General features: G+C 39.9%; 1 protein-coding gene across 5 annotated transcripts in view; it reads right to left on the bottom strand.

Annotated features, from left to right (window-relative positions):
- The window catches only part of INPP4B (inositol polyphosphate-4-phosphatase type II B), an 823,047-nt gene that overhangs the window by 82,888 nt on the left and 721,901 nt on the right, over positions 1-18,258 (bottom strand). For all 5 annotated transcript variants that reach the window (XM_089693869.1, XM_089693867.1, XM_089693868.1 and 2 more), the window contains one exon: positions 5,632-5,841. In XM_089693869.1, coding sequence (XP_089549995.1) covers positions 5,632-5,841 — 210 coding nt within the window. The remainder of the gene's footprint in view (positions 1-5,631; positions 5,842-18,258) is intronic.

Below are 18,258 nucleotides of genomic sequence, written 5' to 3'. Positions count from 1 at the left end.
TTTAACTTGGTTTTAAGCACTTACATATACCCAGTGAAGTGACTGGCCTCAGGTGATATGAGGAGATGGAACACATTTTTCTATCTAAGTTGTACCTATTTTTCTGCAGTCCTCTTGCCTCTACAGCTGTTCACCATCCAGAATTTTTACAGTTTGTCTAAGCTTCCAAAAAGCAGGGGGAAGGAATTACACCCTGCAGAGCTCAGTGAGAGTTGATTGGAGGGAATGGGCACACCCCTGTTCACACAACACACAGGAACAGAGCTGAGGCTGTCAATCACATGCTGTGTGCTGGAGGTCCTTCCCCTGTCAACTTTTTTCTCTTAGTGTCAAGAACACTTGTCAAAAGTGACTCAAACAGATAGCAGAGCAACAAGTCAGCAGACAGACACACTTTCTGGTCTGGACTGAGACAAGCGCACACTACAAAGGATATGTTTTGTTCATGTATGATGTCAGAGGTTTACAACCACTTTAAAGGAAATTGGTCATACATAGGCACATCTTGGAGGTGTTATTGCCAACTTAGCTGGAACTATGATTCACATCTTCTTTATTCCCTACTTGGCAAGTAACAGATATAGAATACGTCTGCCTGGGGTGGAGCTGCATCACTTGACCTGTATACTTATTCTGGATTGATGGCTCATAAAAACAGATTAACCAACCTGGGGAGAAGAATGTCAACACAGGAGCTTATATCTATCATGACAGGTTTTCTTAAAAGTATATCTAAACTCAAGAACAAAAATTATATAGAATGCAGCTTTCCAGGCCCTACAGACTTTCTTTTCACCTGGTGATCTTGCCAGTAACACTTACTGTCCTAAAGTGACAACACTCACAAACGAACAGGGTTGTTACCCTGTGACAGGAGAACAGGAAGTGTATTAGGACTAAATAACACCACCCCATCCCAAAATCTCACAAAGGGAAGATATTCTGTAGTTCACAGGATGGAACCGACTGGGCTAGAAACACTGTACAGTGCACAGGACAGCACTTGATTTCTGGCAGGATCAACAAGTATATCTTTCTTCTTTTTCTGCATGTATCAAACAAATATAACAAAAAACACTTTCACTGGTATATTTAACAGATGAGCAAAATTAAAGTGAGCAAATAAGAGAAAATCATTTTTAGGGATTTCTTGCACTTTAAACCTCTCTAGCATCTGGCTTAAGCTCAGAAAACTGCCAAGCCATGCAGAGGTGAAAAGAATTATTGCTGTGATTTAACCACTGCACAAGGAGAAAAGGGTTTTTTTCAGTTTTTATTAGTCTTTTTTAAGGTGGACATGGATATAATTGTTTGATTATGATTCATCACAAGGAAATCACTAATTTGCTTGAAATGTATATCAGCTCCTGATAGGTAGTAGTATTGCACTTATCTCTGCCAAATCACCATAGAAGAATAACTTGTCGCAGAGAATTTACAACTCTTCAGATTACAGCAGGGGTGTCCTTGGGTATTTTCATGTATTAATTTCCTCCCATGTATACTGAAAGTGTTGTAATTCATGTTCATCAAGTACAAGTTCATCATGTATGATCAGCTCTAATGAGATGAGAAGGTGAGATACTAGAGTGAATATATTACCTGCTAGAAAGTATACATACACAGCACACTGCGCTGCCCTAGACAAAGGCAAGTTACGGGCGACACACCAATGGGCTCTGCCCTTGATCTTTTTAAAAGGATGGTAATTGACATGCAAAAGGCTTTGCAAGTAAGCCATGCAATGTTGCTGATAGCATAATGATATTCAATACTTCATGGAACTTTGTGTGACACAAAACTGATTTGCAAAAAGGGAAGTCAGATATTTGGGATTTTCAAAGGAAAAAAAAAGCTAGTTCATACCACTGGAGGTATAAGGCTGCCTCCAATTACTAAATAGCTACAGACAAGAGAGTTTTTGTTCCAAGGAACTTAAAAATGAGTGAACAGTATATCCAGGCAGTTGGCAGTGCTCGCAGAATTCTTGGATGCATCAGTAAAGGGATTACTACCTGAAGGTCAGAGATAATGATTTTCCAGAACACCACTTCAGTCAGGCCTCACCTGGAATATTGTAAGTGGTTGCTGAGATCATACCAACACAGAGATATTGAAAGATATTAATAAAATAAAGCAAATCCAAGTAGGGCTATCAAAATAAGAGAAAAAATGCAATTTATAAATAAATGCACAGTCTTTCTGTAGAATTTCTTGCTGTAACTCACAAAGTATTTGAGCTAGATTTGTACATAACAAATGATAGTTTCAAAAAATGGGGTGTGTATGAGAAATGCCTTACAAAAACATGCTACAACGTATGTACTAATCTTAGGATTTTGTGTGAAAAATACTTGTTCTAAAGGTCATATGCAACAAAAAAAAAAAAGAAAAAGAACAGCATAAACAAAATGATGATTTTGTAAATACAGAGATATAAGTAAAAGTATAAAAGAACTCTGATCATTTTCCTACTGAAAATATGTGCCAACAAAATGCACAACATTAGAGCTATTAAAGCCTTGCAGAGGGAAGGAATCTCCCGTGTGGTTTACCTTCACATCAGAAGCACTGATGAATCACACAATCTTCAATTACCACTGCTAAATTAGTCCAGTAATATTCATGCTGGTCTTTAAAACAATGTTTCTCTCAGGTAATATTAGTTTTCCCAATTATATGAGAGATAAACAGTTATCTTTGCAGTACACAACTCCATTTGCTTTTGACTATCAAATCATGTTAGCCATTTACTGAATGAAAATGTCTTAATAGCAGTTTGCAGACATAGGATAGCTATTGGATGCTGAAAATGTGACTGCTATAAGATCTTTGCTTTAAATTTATGCTTCATATATGTTTCTATGCTCGTGAACATGCATATAGTATGTATTTGTTTTTGTCTCTATACTAACAAAAGATCAGCTAAAAAGTTCCAGCATGTCCAATAGCCACACTGGCCATACAACAAGAGTGGTCTTCATGAATTATAGACACCTCCGTTGTCTTCCAGTACTGATGAAAAGTGTGTGTGTGTAGGTGTGTTGCCTGGTGCTAGTGAGGAGTCTATTCCCAATGAGGGTTTTACATAGGTAGAAAAAAAAAAAACCACAAGTCCATCCAGTTCAACCAATAAAAAAACCTTATACCCCACAGGTAATATGACTAGATTTCACCAAGTTTGGGAGCCATGGCTTTCACATTTCCTCTTGAGGGACATAGACTGCCGTCTTCCAGAAATCTGAGATTTAGAACGGGGACCTTACAACAGATGGCGAACCCCTTGACCACCTTCTGTCCCTTTCTTCTCCTCCACTCTTTAACACCATTTAGCTTTCTTGCACTCTATTCCTATTCTTCTTCCTTTCCTCTGGATTTATGACCTATTATGATTTTTTGTTCCTATGCTTACTATTTCTGTATCGAAGAAAGCATCTGAGACCAATTTCAAAGTTGTTTTTGAGCTTTCTTATTATAAGGCATACAAGTCTTCTCTACATTACTATAATTGTATGATGTAAACTTCAATAGCTGCTGTTACACATGGAGGTCTTCTTCTCTGGATATCTAATGAAATGACATACTGTATGTTCTAGATTTATGCTTGAAATAAATAGAAAGATTGAACAAGAAAAAAACCCTATACCCACAGTTGAACCAGAAGAAGGCAAAAAAACTCATCCCTATAGAACATGGTCTAATTTGCTCCAGTAGGGGGAAAAATGAATTCTTGTCTGATCCCCCAGTAGGCAACTGAACATTCCCTGGATCTTCAATCTCTGGTGCTATTACCTATATTCAGTTATATTTCGTGCATTTAGGACTGCATATATCTTTTTTTTTTTTAACCAACCAACTGAGCTGACTAGAACTAATTTATGAGGGAGACAATACCACATTTTTACAGTTCATACTGTGAAGAAGCCTGTCTGTATGTAGAGGTTAAACCTCTTTTCCTCCAGAAGAAAAGAGTGCCCCTTATCCTCTGTATTGTCCCTAAAGTGCACAACAAAAGTAAGTCAAGTTTACTATTGGATCATTTATGTATTTACACATGGTTATCAGATTTCCTTTAATAGCATCTTTTTAAGGGAGAATAAATTCAGTTCCTCTAATCTTTCCTCATAGCTGAGCTCCTCCATGTCTCTTATCAGTTTGGTTGCCCCTCTCTGCACTCTCTATACTTCTCCATTATCCTTTTATGTAAATCGGTGCCCAGAACTGAACTGCATATTCCAGATGAAGTCTCACTAATGATTTGAACAGGGACAAAAAGTTGTCCCTCTCTGGAGTCAATAGCTTTTTTTAATAAAATAAAGAATTTTGCAAGCTTTAGAAACTAAAGCTTGGTATTGCATGCTCTTATTAGGGTTAAGATGTATCAGAACACCCAGGTTCTTCTCAACTATTGACTCCCCCATCTGTTCTCCTAGAATGTATGATGCACGCATGTTTTTAGCAACCATGTGCATAATTTTACATTTATTAATATTAAATGTAATTTGCCACATAGAGCCCAATTAAACAGTGCATTGAGGTTAACTTGTAAGTTGGAGACATTCTGTATTCCACTGAATAGCCTGGTGTCATCTGCAAACACAGAAATAGTACTTTTAATCCTAAACCCTATATCATTTATAAATAGGTTAAAAAGTAAAGGTCCCAATACTGAACGTTGGGATACACCAATAATAACCTTAGACCATTCAAAGTATGAAACATTAACCACTGTTCTATGAATTCAGTTTTTCAGACAGTTAGACAGTGTTGTATCTATTTATAAAAAAATAATGGTTTAGCAGGAAAGGAAATGGGTTATGGAGGTACATGTGTGATATGCGACTGCAATGAAATGATATTAAAATAAGTAATATGAATAATACGTTTATGTAAATCCTAGCAATGAACAACTCTTATTTGCTCCCCTTTGCTTTGCCAAGAGTACCATTAAAAGCACTTTTTAGCTCTGCTTAGTTCATCTCTGTGAACTACAATATGCCTGCCCCAATAATTTGCAGCTGTTAATAGGGGGGGGGTGTTCTGTAGTCCCAACATACTTTCAGTCCTAAAGTGACAATGCTGTTCCTTCATAGATAGAGTATAGCGAGTAAACGTGGTCACCAAAGGACAGGAAGTGTATTATTGGCAGGATCATTAGGTGACACTATAGTTAAGGAACCTGAAAAAAGGAAACCAATGCAGCCATCACATCTAATCACCATTAAGCTGCACTATAGTAGATTTTTGCTCTCGAGTTTAGATACACTTTAAGTCCGTAAACGGGTTAGGATGTCCTAAGTGGTACAGGTAGCTATTTCACATTTTTAGAGTTTGCACTAAAGAAAGTAAGGATTATATAAAGGGTAGCAAGTTATATAGGTATGCCTATAGGCAGACATACTAGATAGCAAGCACATCACCTGTATCCTACACTCAAAGCCAGAAATACATTTTGCTTAAGTGCTCCTACCTCAATGGTTCCATTCAACAAAGCAGCACAAGTATATAATGCTGTTGACAATCCCCAATGCATCATTACAGCAGATTATAACACACCAACAAGAGGTACAACTTGGACTTAAATGTCCCTATCCCATTATCCGCATAGCATGATGAATGAGAGGTACTTACCCATTCCTCCTCATCATATTCAGAGTGGTGAGGTATAGAATCTTGCCTTGTTATAGGATTCACAGGCTCCTGACCCTGAAGATCATTCTCATCAGTGCTTATCCTCGGGTCTGTGAGCTTCTTATTTGCACAGCCTGGCCGAGCAGTGTACAGTGCCAGAAGAGCATTGCTTACCAGCTGGTCCTTAAATGAATGGACAAATAACTCTGTCTGTAGAATGAAAAAAAAAAAACATTGAAAATGGCATCTTATGTCAAGAGTAGGCTTCAGAAAATATTTACTCAGTTCTGTCACACTTATTACCATGCCAAATGCATTATTAACTAGTTTGAATACTGCATACACACAGAAATAGTCCCCATCATAAAACTTCATTTGTGGTCAAATTAAATGGTTATGTTTTAGTGTACTGTTTACGATGAAGTCAGGGCTCATAACTTAAGAAAGAAAAATAGATGTAAAATCATTTCACTTTAAAGACAGCCATTAACATTTCACTTAACAGTTTTACTACCCAGATGGGATTGTATAAACTGTCATAAGGCTCGAAATAAAAAGTCAGTCTGAAAATTATCTAAAGGAATAGAATTATGCATTTGATTGTAATGTGATATTGCAAAGGAGCGGGTCGTATTTGATTGGGCTATGATAAAAAGTTTTCAATTAGTAATGATAATTAGCCACACATTTAAATACTGCTGTTAGATATGGTAGGTACAGTACACCTCTGTAGATATTGTAACTTTCTTTACAATTCTACATAAAGGTATTGTTGCTTTACGCTTTATACTTTGGGATACAGATTTTTTTTCTCGGCTTTATAGCCTCATATCTGGTTCCACTGTCCTTTTTGGGTGATCCCAGTGTGAGAAATCTCTGGGGGGTGTTTCTGTCCTCCCCCCAATCTATTTTTTCATCGAGCCCTAGATGCATCGAGGTGTTGATGGTGAACACACTAACAGGAGACCATTTTTGCCTTTTTGTAACTGTGGGGAGTAAATCCGTACAAGGAAGTTGGATGAATGTTCCTTGGCCATCCCCCCTCTTCAGTTTACCCCTGAAGAAAAACTGTGCTCTGAAACACGTTGGATCTCTAGCTGAAGTCTACTCGCCCTTTCTTTTCCCTCCCTTGGTTTACGGAAGAGGGAGAACAACACACCATATCTTTCAGCAAGTTAACAGGCTCATTTGCAACTATCTTTATGTGTGATTTTAATGTTTGCCCAATGTGTTAATATAATGATGTTTTAAGCCTTTGTAATAAAATAATTCATATGTTTATGCTCTTTTGTTTGCCTTCTTGTTGCCTCAAAAGTCCCAGTACATTTCAAAGGGGAACATACAGTATCTTTGGTACTGTAGATATTGTAACTCCAATGTAAAGGCATCATCTTAGTATAGATGATCTCCATAAAAAATTCCTAAACGCACAGGATATTAATTTGACCATAACCACAAATTTAGACTTTTGTTTCCTCTCCCCAAGTATGATTGTAAAATCAATGAATAAATCTATATATGGTTACATTTTCACAATGCATCAAATGTGATTGCATTATCATATTATAACAAAGCATAAAATGAATCAACATATAACTCTAATCCCACTATACTGAAGCATGGAACAAATCAAAATGACATGGATTTAAATACAGAGCGGAATTTTAATCATGCAGTTTACCATTTTGGTAAAGCAGTACTTTTGACTCTTACAATCAGTGAGCATTATAGTCATGCGTATGCAAGTTGATCAGTAACTAATCATATGATGTTTGATAAGTTATGTTAAAGGATGATGAATAAATGATGTTAATGGAAACCTTTAATGACAGAAACATGAATACTGCTATTGAGTACATCTTCATCTGAAGCCTTACTACATAAGAATACTCTGGTTCACTTACTAAGGCAGGTATGATATTAAGGGCTTCTGACCTGACTCTGAGCTGCATACTCGAGATGGGTGAGCTGAACAGCCAAGCAACTAGCATTTCCAGAATGAAAATCAGCTATAGTTGCCATTTTTGCAGTGCGATGGTGCATTGTCCTGCTGAAAGAGGCCACTGTCATTAGGGAATATTGTTTTCATGAAGGGGTGTACTTGGTCACCAACAATGTTTAGGTAAATGGTATGTGTCAAAATAACATTCATATAAATGGTAGGACCCAAACATTGCCCAAAGCATCACACTGCCACTGTAGGCTTGCCTTCTCCCTACATACTTGTGCCATCTCTTCCCTGGGTAAGCGATGTATATACATCCGGAGAGCCTCATGATGCGAAAGAAAGTGTTATTTATCAGTCCATGCCATCACTTTCTATTGTTGTGTGGTCCAGTTCTGATACTCATATGCCCACTGTAGGCATCTTTGGCCGTGGACACTCTTCAGCATGGGCATCCTGGCCAGTTTCTGGTTACGCAGACCGTACACAACAAATTGCAATGTCCATTTTTCTGCTTTCAATGCATCAACCTTGTGGAGAACATGTTTACTCTCTGCTTAATATATCCCACCAGCTTTCCGATACCATTGTAAGGAGAAAATCAATGTCATTCACTTATCAGCATATTTCACCCTTTGCCGTCATTGTAGGCCAGCATCTATTCCAAGTACTGTTTTTGCTGGCCTACCAATGATGTATGTGCAAACTCTTGCATATGTACACTAATCCACTTATGATCACATAGTATGGAATGTGAGTAACAGGCATATACACAGCAATGAATGAATTAGGGAAATTTCACCATTCTTCATTAAAGCATTCATCCATTACCTTGTAATTGCCCGCTTCCTCACGTAACACATATTTTTTGGTAAAAGCAAAGTCTAACTGCAAGATCTCATGAGACTTAACAAAATCTTGCCAGATCTTGAAGCTTTGCAATGAAATCTTCTGGGAAGGCAGTGGTGACGTAGTCTTCTCAGGGCACAAGGAGTCCAGGGCTACCTTACCACTGCCTAAAAGAACAAAGACATCTTGAAGGAAAAAAAAGGCAAATGATTGTAGAACAGCATGTGACAGGACTAGGTATTGGGGGGGGGGGGGGGGTTTGTCTGTTCTAATAATGCTCAGAAATTAAAGAGGGACTGCAAGAGGCAGAACCTGAAAAAAGCACATCTAGGAGAATAAGATATACACCAAATAGGAACTGGTCACAAACAACTTCATCAATACTTCTTTATCTGAAAAGATCTCACAATTGCTATATTGTTCTTATTGGCTTTTTGTTAAAGTAGCGAGACAAAAAAAAGAATTTGAAAAGTTCAGCATCCCATTCACAGTCAAATTTGCCACAAATTACTAATGAGTCAGTATCTACTGCAGGAGGGTAGTAGGAAACAGTAGTACACCTGATACAGATTTATGATATGGCAAAAGTAAGGATAGCCAGTGCCTTTAGGCACCGTTACTAAACTAGTGCTTGTTTCAAGGTCCCTCCATAAAGGGTATATACTGTATGTGCCATGAGGTAAACTTTTAATGGTGCCATGTCAAAGAGAGAAGGGGTAGTTAGAATTCATGTAACTACATTGCTGCCATAGCTGTTTTGAATTGCTACTGCATATTCCTGTTAAATCACTGCCCTCTATTGAAACCTTAAAAAACTCACATTATCCTGAATATGGTGACTCTGCTACTTGTTTGTATACAAATGTGTATATACAATATTATATCAAGTTGGCCACTGCCTCCTGTAGCTTTACTTCTAGTGTGGCCGCCCTGCGCAAAATCACATATATATATATATGTGTGATCCGCGCTCTTGCAGTGTACAGCACCAATCAGTCTTTAGATCCAGGCCAATGATTAGAGATGAGCAAATCGAACATGACGAAGTGGAATTCGTTCCGAAGATTTGGAAAAATTCTATTCGCGACGAATCCGAAGATTAGCAAACTTCGGATGCACGAATCGAATTTTCCCAAAAATGGCGGCGACATGTGTGGCCACGGAGAAAATGGACAGAGAAGATGGGGCGGGGATCTCTGGGAAGGTGCGCAGACAAGGCGCGCTGACCCATAATGCATTCATGACATGTGATCGCATTAGCCAATCAGCAGCCAGCCAGCACTATAAATCGCGGCCATCTTAGAATTCTCCATTAGCCTCCGGTCATTCAAGAGAGACAGACCTGTCTGTATTAAGGGGCAGAGTTAGGGCCACAGAGACTTTAGGGCCACAGAATCGTTACTCAGGGACACAGAATCGTTACTCAGGGACACAGAATCGTTACTTAGGGCCACAGCTATCAAAGAATCGAAAATTTAAAGTGACATACACCCTTTTTTTTTTTGGTGGCTGTCGTGCACAGTTGGTGCTGCAGTTTGCCGATTGTGCAAAATAAACTGACTTTCTGCTTCACAACCACTATTGTACGTTCAAAGAGTTAAATCCATTTACACGCCGGCTGGCGGTAATATTTTTTGGGTGATTAGTGCATTCCAGTGACAGAAACGTACAGTTTCCAGCCAACGGCAAGCTGCAATTGACCGATTGTGCTAAATAAACTGACTTTCTGCTTCACAACCACTATTGTACGTTCAAAGAGTTAAATCCATATACACGCCGGGTGGCGGTAATATTTTTTGGGTGATTAGTGCATTCCAGTGACATAAACGTACAGTTTCCAGCCAACGGCAAGCTGCAATTGACCGATTGTGCTAAATAAACTGACTTTCTGCTTCACAACCACTATTGTACGTTCAAAGAGTTAGATCCATTTACACGCCGGGTGGCGGTAATATTTTTTGGGTGATTAGTGCATTCCAGTGACATAAACGTACAGTTTCCAGCCAACGGAAAGCTGCAATTGACCGATTGTGCTAAATAAACGGACTTTCTGCTTCACAACCACTATTGTACGTTCAAAGAGTTAAATCCATTTACACGCCGGCTGGCGGTAATATTTTTTGGGTGATTAGTGCATTCCAGTGACATAAACGTACAGTTTACAGCCAACGGCAAGCTGCAATTGACCGATTGTGCTAAATAAACTGACTTTCTGCTTCACAACCACTATTGTACGTTCAAAGAGTTAAATCCATTTACACGCCGGCTGGCGGTAATATTTTTTGGGTGATTAGTGCATTCCAGTGACATAAACGTACAGTTTACAGCCAACGGCAAGCTGCAATTGACCGATTGTGCTAAATAAACTGACTTTCTGCTTCACAACCACTATTGTACGTTCAAAGAGTTAAATCCATATACACGCCGGGTGGCGGTAATATTTTTTGGGTGATTAGTGCATTCCAGTGACATAAATGTACAGTTTCCAGCCAACGGCAAGCTGCAATTGACCGATTGTGCTAAATAAACTGACTTTCTGCTTCACAACCACTATTGTACGTTCAAAGAGTTAGATCCATTTACACGCCGGGTGGCGGTAATATTTTTTGGGTGATTAGTGCATTCCAGTGACATAAACGTACAGTTTACAGCCAACAGCAAGCTGCAATTGACCGATTGTGCTAAATAAACTGACTTTCTGCTTCACAACCACTATTGTACGTTCAAAGAGTTAAATCCATATACACGCCGGGTGGCGGTAATATTTTTTGGGTGATTAGTGCATTCCAGTGACATAAATGTACAGTTTCCAGCCAACGGCAAGCTGCAATTGACCGATTGTGCTAAATAAACTGACTTTCTGCTTCACAACCACTATTGTACGTTCAAAGAGTTAGATCCATTTACACGCCGGGTGGCGGTAATATTTTTTGGGTGATTAGTGCATTCCAGTGACATAAACGTACAGTTTACAGCCAACAGCAAGCTGCAATTGACCGATTGTGCTAAATAAACTGACTTTCTGCTTCACAACCACTATTGTACGTTCAAAGAGTTAAATCCATATACACGCCGGTTGGCGGTAATATTTTTTGGGTGATTAGTGCATTCCAGTGACATAAACGTACAGTTTCCAGCCAACGGCAAGCTGCAATTGACCGATTGTGCTAAATAAACTGACTTTCTGCTTCACAACCACTATTGTACGTTCAAAGAGTTAGATCCATTTACACGCCGGGTGGCGGTAATATTTTTTGGGTGATTAGTGCATTCCAGTGACATAAACGTACAGTTTCCAGCCAACGGCAAGCTGCAATTGACCGATTGTGCTAAATAAACTGACTTTCTGCTTCACAACCACTATTGTACGTTCAAAGAGTTAAATCCATTTACACGCCGGATGGCGGTAATATTTTTTGGGTGATTAGTGCATTCCAGTGACCTAAACGTACAGTTTCCAGCCAACGGCAAGCTGCAATTGACCGATTGTGTACAATAAACTGACTTTCTGCTTCACAACCACTATTGTACGTTCAAAGAGTTAGATCCATTTACACGCCGGGTGGCGGTAATATTTTTTGGGTGATTAGTGCATTCCAGTGACATAAACGTACAGTTTCCAGCCAACGGCAAGCTGCAATTGACCGATTGTGCTAAATAAACTGACTTTCTGCTTCACAACCACTATTGTACGTTCAAAGAGTTAAATCCATATACACGCCGGGTGGCGGTAATATTTTTTGGGTGATTAGTGCATTCCAGTGACATAAACGTACAGTTTCCAGCCAACGGCAAGCTGCAATTGACCGATTGTGCTAAATAAACTGACTTTCTGCTTCACAACCACTATTGTACGTTCAAAGAGTTAGATCCATTTACACGCCGGGTGGCGGTAATATTTTTTGGGTGATTAGTGCATTCCAGTGACATAAACGTACAGTTTCCAGCCAACGGAAAGCTGCAATTGACCGATTGTGCTAAATAAACGGACTTTCTGCTTCACAACCACTATTGTACGTTCAAAGAGTTAAATCCATTTACACGCCGGCTGGCGGTAATATTTTTTGGGTGATTAGTGCATTCCAGTGACAAACGTACAGTTTACAGCCAACGGCAAGCTGCAATTGACCGATTGTGCTAAATAAACTGACTTTCTGCTTCACAACCACTATTGTACGTTCAAAGAGTTAAATCCATTTACACGCCGGCTGGCGGTAATATTTTTTGGGTGATTAGTGCATTCCAGTGACATAAACGTACAGTTTCCAGCCAACGGCAAGCTGCAATTGACCGATTGTGCTAAATAAACTGACTTTCTGCTTCACAACCACTATTGTACGTTCAAAGAGTTAAATCCATTTACACGACGGCTGGCGGTAATATTTTTTGGGTGATTAGTGCATTCCAGTGACATAAACGTACAGTTTACAGCCAACGGCAAGCTGCAATTGACCGATTGTGCTAAATAAACTGACTTTCTGCTTCACAACCACTATTGTACGTTCAAAGAGTTAAATCCATATACACGCCGGGTGGCGGTAATATTTTTTGGGTGATTAGTGCATTCCAGTGACATAAATGTACATTTTCCAGCCAACGGCAAGCTGCAATTGACCGATTGTGCTAAATAAACTGACTTTCTGCTTCACAACCACTATTGTACGTTCAAAGAGTTAGATCCATTTACACGCCGGGTGGCGGTAATATTTTTTGGGTGATTAGTGCATTCCAGTGACATAAACGTACAGTTTACAGCCAACAGCAAGCTGCAATTGACCGATTGTGCTAAATAAACTGACTTTCTGCTTCACAACCACTATTGTACGTTCAAAGAGTTAAATCCATATACACGCCGGTTGGCGGTAATATTTTTTGGGTGATTAGTGCATTCCAGTGACATAAACGTACAGTTTCCAGCCAACGGCAAGCTGCAATTGACCGATTGTGCTAAATAAACTGACTTTCTGCTTCACAACCACTATTGTACGTTCAAAGAGTTAGATCCATTTACACGCCGGGTGGCGGTAATATTTTTTGGGTGATTAGTGCATTCCAGTGACATAAACGTACAGTTTCCAGCCAACGGCAAGCTGCAATTGACCGATTGTGCTAAATAAACTGACTTTCTGCTTCACAACCACTATTGTACGTTCAAAGAGTTAAATCCATTTACACGCCGGCTGGCGGTAATATTTTTTGGGTGATTAGTGCATTCCAGTGACCTAAACGTACAGTTTCCAGCCAACGGCAAGCTGCAATTGACCGATTGTGTACAATAAACTGACTTTCTGCTTCACAACCACTATTGTACGTTCAAAGAGTTAGATCCATTTACACGCCGGGTGGCGGTAATATTTTTTGGGTGATTAGTGCATTCCAGTGACATAAACGTACAGTTTACAGCCAACGGCAAGCTGCAATTGACCGATTGTGCTAAATAAACTGACTTTCTGCTTCACAACCACTATTGTACGTTCAAAGAGTTAAATCCATTTACACGCCGGCTGGCGGTAATATTTTTTGGGTGATTAGTGCATTCCAGTGACCTAAACGTAAAGTATCCAGCCAACGGCAAGCTGCAATTGACCGATTGTGTACAATAAACTGACTTTCTGCTTCACAACCACTATTGTACGTTCAAAGAGTTAAATCCATATACACGCCGGGTGGCGGTAATATTTTTTGGGTGATTAGTGAATTCCAGTGACATAAACGTACAGTTTACAGCCAACGGCAAGCTGCAATTGACCGATTGTGTACAATAAACTGACTTTCTGCTTCACAACCACTATTGTACGTTCAAAGAGTTAAATCCATATACACGCCGGGTGGCGGTAATATTTTTTGGGTGATTAGTGCATTCCAGTGACATAATCGTACAGTTTACAGCCAACGGCAAGCTGCAATTGACCGATTGTGCTAAATAAACTGACTTTCTGCTTCACAACCACTATTGTACGTTCAAAGAGTTAGATCCATTTACACGCCGGGTGGCGGTAATATTTTTTGGGTGATTAGTGCATTCCAGTGACCTAAACGTACAGTTTCCAGCCAACGGCAAGCTGCAATTGACCGATTGTGTACAATAAACGGACTTTCTGCTTCACAACCACTATTGTACGTTCAAAGAGTTAGATCCATTTACACGCCGGGTGGCGGTAATATTTTTTGGGTGATTAGTGCATTCCAGTGACATAAACGTACAGTTTCCAGCCAACGGCAAGCTGCAATTGACCGATTGTGCTAAATAAACTGACTTTCTGCTTCACAACCACTATTGCACGTTCAAAGAGTTAAATCCATATACACGCCGGGTGGCGGTAATATTTTTTGGGTGATTAGTGCATTCCAGTGACATAAACGTACAGTTTACAGCCAACGGCAAGCTGCAATTGACCGATTGTGCTAAATAAACTGACTTTCTGCTTCACAACCACTATTGTACGTTCAAAGAGTTAGATCCATTTACACGCCGGGTGGCGGTAATATTTTTTGGGTGATTAGTGCATTCCAGTGACATAAACGTACAGTTTCCAGCCAACGGAAAGCTGCAATTGACCGATTGTGCTAAATAAACGGACTTTCTGCTTCACAACCACTATTGTACGTTCAAAGAGTTAAATCCATTTACACGCCGGCTGGCGGTAATATTTTTTGGGTGATTAGTGCATTCCAGTGACATAAACGTACAGTTTACAGCCAACGGCAAGCTGCAATTGACCGATTGTGCTAAATAAACTGACTTTCTGCTTCACAACCACTATTGTACGTTCAAAGAGTTAGATCCATTTACACGCCGGGTGGCGGTAATATTTTTTGGGTGATTAGTGCATTCCAATGACATAAACGTACAGTTTCCAGCCAACGGAAAGCTGCAATTGACCGATTGTGCTAAATAAACGGACTTTCTGCTTCACAACCACTATTGTACGTTCAAAGAGTTAAATCCATTTACACGCCGGCTGGCGGTAATATTTTTTGGGTGATTAGTGCATTCCAGTGACCTAAACGTACAGTTTACAGCCAACGGCAAGCTGCAATTGACCGATTGTGCTAAATAAACTGACTTTCTGCTTCACAACCACTATTGTACGTTCAAAGAGTTAAATCCATTTACACGCCGGCTGGCGGTAATATTTTTTGGGTGATTAGTGCATTCCAGTGACATAAACGTACAGTTTCCAGCCAACGGCAAGCTGCAATTGACCGATTGTGCTAAATAAACTGACTTTCTGCTTCACAACCACTATTGTACGTTCAAAGAGTTAAATCCATTTACACGCCGGCTGGCGGTAATATTTTTTGGGTGATTAGTGCATTCCAGTGACCTAAACGTACAGTTTCCAGCCAACGGCAAGCTGCAATTGACCGATTGTGTACAATAAACTGACTTTCTGCTTCACAACCACTATTGTACGTTCAAAGAGTTAGATCCATTTACACGCCGGGTGGCGGTAATATTTTTTGGGTGATTAGTGCATTCCAGTGACATAAACGTACAGTTTCCAGCCAACGGCAAGCTGCAATTGACCGATTGTGCTAAATAAACTGACTTTCTGCTTCACAACCACTATTGTACGTTCAAAGAGTTAAATCCATATACACGCCGGGTGGCGGTAATATTTTTTGGGTGATTAGTGCATTCCAGTGACATAAACGTACAGTTTCCAGCCAACGGCAAGCTGCAATTGACCGATTGTGCTAAATAAACTGACTTTCTGCTTCACAACCACTATTGTACGTTCAAAGAGTTAGATCCATTTACACGCCGGGTGGCGGTAATATTTTTTGGGTGATTAGTGCATTCCAGTGACATAAACGTACAGTTTCCAGCCAACGGAAAGCTGCAATTGACCGATTGTGCTAAATAAACGGACTTTCTGCTTCACAACCACTATTGTACGTTCAAAGAGTTAAATCCATTTACACGCCGGCTGGCGGTAATATTTTTTGGGTGATTAGTGCATTCCAGTGACATAAACGTACAGTTTACAGCCAACGGCAAGCTGCAATTGACCGATTGTGCTAAATAAACTGACTTTCTGCTTCACAACCACTATTGTACGTTCAAAGAGTTAAATCCATTTACACGCCGGCTGGCGGTAATATTTTTTGGGTGATTAGTGCATTCCAGTGACATAAACGTACAGTTTCCAGCCAACGGCAAGCTGCAATTGACCGATTGTGCTAAATAAACTGACTTTCTGCTTCACAACCACTATTGTACGTTCAAAGAGTTAGATCCATTTACACGCCGGGTGGCGGTAATATTTTTTGGGTGATTAGTGCATTCCAGTGACATAAACGTACAGTTTCCAGCCAACGGCAAGCTGCAATTGACCGATTGTGCTAAATAAACTGACTTTCTGCTTCACAACCACTATTGTACGTTCAAAGAGTTAAATCCATATACACGCCGGGTGGCGGTAATATTTTTTGGGTGATTAGTGCATTCCAGTGACATAAACGTACAGTTTACAGCCAATGGCAAGCTGCAATTGACCGATTGTGCTAAATAAACTGACTTTCTGCTTCACAACCACTATTGTACGTTCAAAGAGTTAGATCCATTTACACGCCGGGTGGCGGTAATATTTTTTGGGTGATTAGTGCATTCCAGTGACATAAACGTACAGTTTACAGCCAACGGCAAGCTGCAATTGACCAATTGTGCTAAATAAACTGACTTTCTGCTTCACAACCACTATTGTACGTTCAAAGAGTTAAATCCATTTACACGCCGGCTGGCGGTAATATTTTTTGGGTGATTAGTGCATTCCAGTGACATAAACGTACAGTTTACAGCCAACGGCAAGCTGCAATTGACCGATTGTGTACAATAAACTGACTTTCTGCTTCACAACCACTATTGTACATTCAAAGAGTTAAATCCATTTACACGCCGGCTGGCGGTAATATTTTTTGGGTGATTAGTGCATTCCAGTGACATAAACGTACAGTTTACAGCCAACGGCAAGCTGCAATTGACCGATTGTGCTAAATAAACTGACTTTCTGCTTCACAACCACTATTGTACGTTCAAAGAGTTAAATCCATATACACGCCGGGTGGCGGTAATATTTTTTGGGTGATTAGTGCATTCCAGTGACATAAATGTACAGTTTCCAGCCAACGGCAAGCTGCAATTGACCGATTGTGCTAAATAAACTGACTTTCTGCTTCACAACCACTATTGTACGTTCAAAGAGTTAGATCCATTTACACGCCGGGTGGCGGTAATATTTTTTGGGTGATTAGTGCATTCCAGTGACATAAACGTACAGTTTACAGCCAACAGCAAGCTGCAATTGACCGATTGTGCTAAATAAACTGACTTTCTGCTTCACAACCACTATTGTACGTTCAAAGAGTTAAATCCATATACACGCCGGTTGGCGGTAATATTTTTTGGGTGATTAGTGCATTCCAGTGACATAAACGTACAGTTTCCAGCCAACGGCAAGCTGCAATTGACCGATTATGCTAAATAAACTGACTTTCTGCTTCACAACCACTATTGTACGTTCAAAGAGTTAGATCCATTTACACGCCGGGTGGCGGTAATATTTTTTGGGTGATTAGTGCATTCCAGTGACATAAACGTACAGTTTCCAGCCAACGACAAGCTGCAATTGACCGATTGTGCTAAATAAACTGACTTTCTGCTTCACAACCACTATTGTACGTTCAAAGAGTTAAATCCATTTACACGCCGGCTGGCGGTAATATTTTTTGGGTGATTAGTGCATTCCAGTGACCTAAACGTACAGTTTCCAGCCAACGGCAAGCTGCAATTGACCGATTGTGTACAATAAACTGACTTTCTGCTTCAC

This window comes from Staurois parvus, unplaced genomic scaffold (assembly GCF_062004578.1).
Source record: "Staurois parvus isolate SC_StPar_1 unplaced genomic scaffold, SC_StPar_1.0 ptg000639l, whole genome shotgun sequence".
Taxonomy (NCBI): Eukaryota; Metazoa; Chordata; class Amphibia; order Anura; family Ranidae; genus Staurois; species Staurois parvus.
The sequence above is the reverse complement of the archived record's forward strand: the minus strand, read 5'-3'. Positions and strand labels throughout refer to the sequence as shown.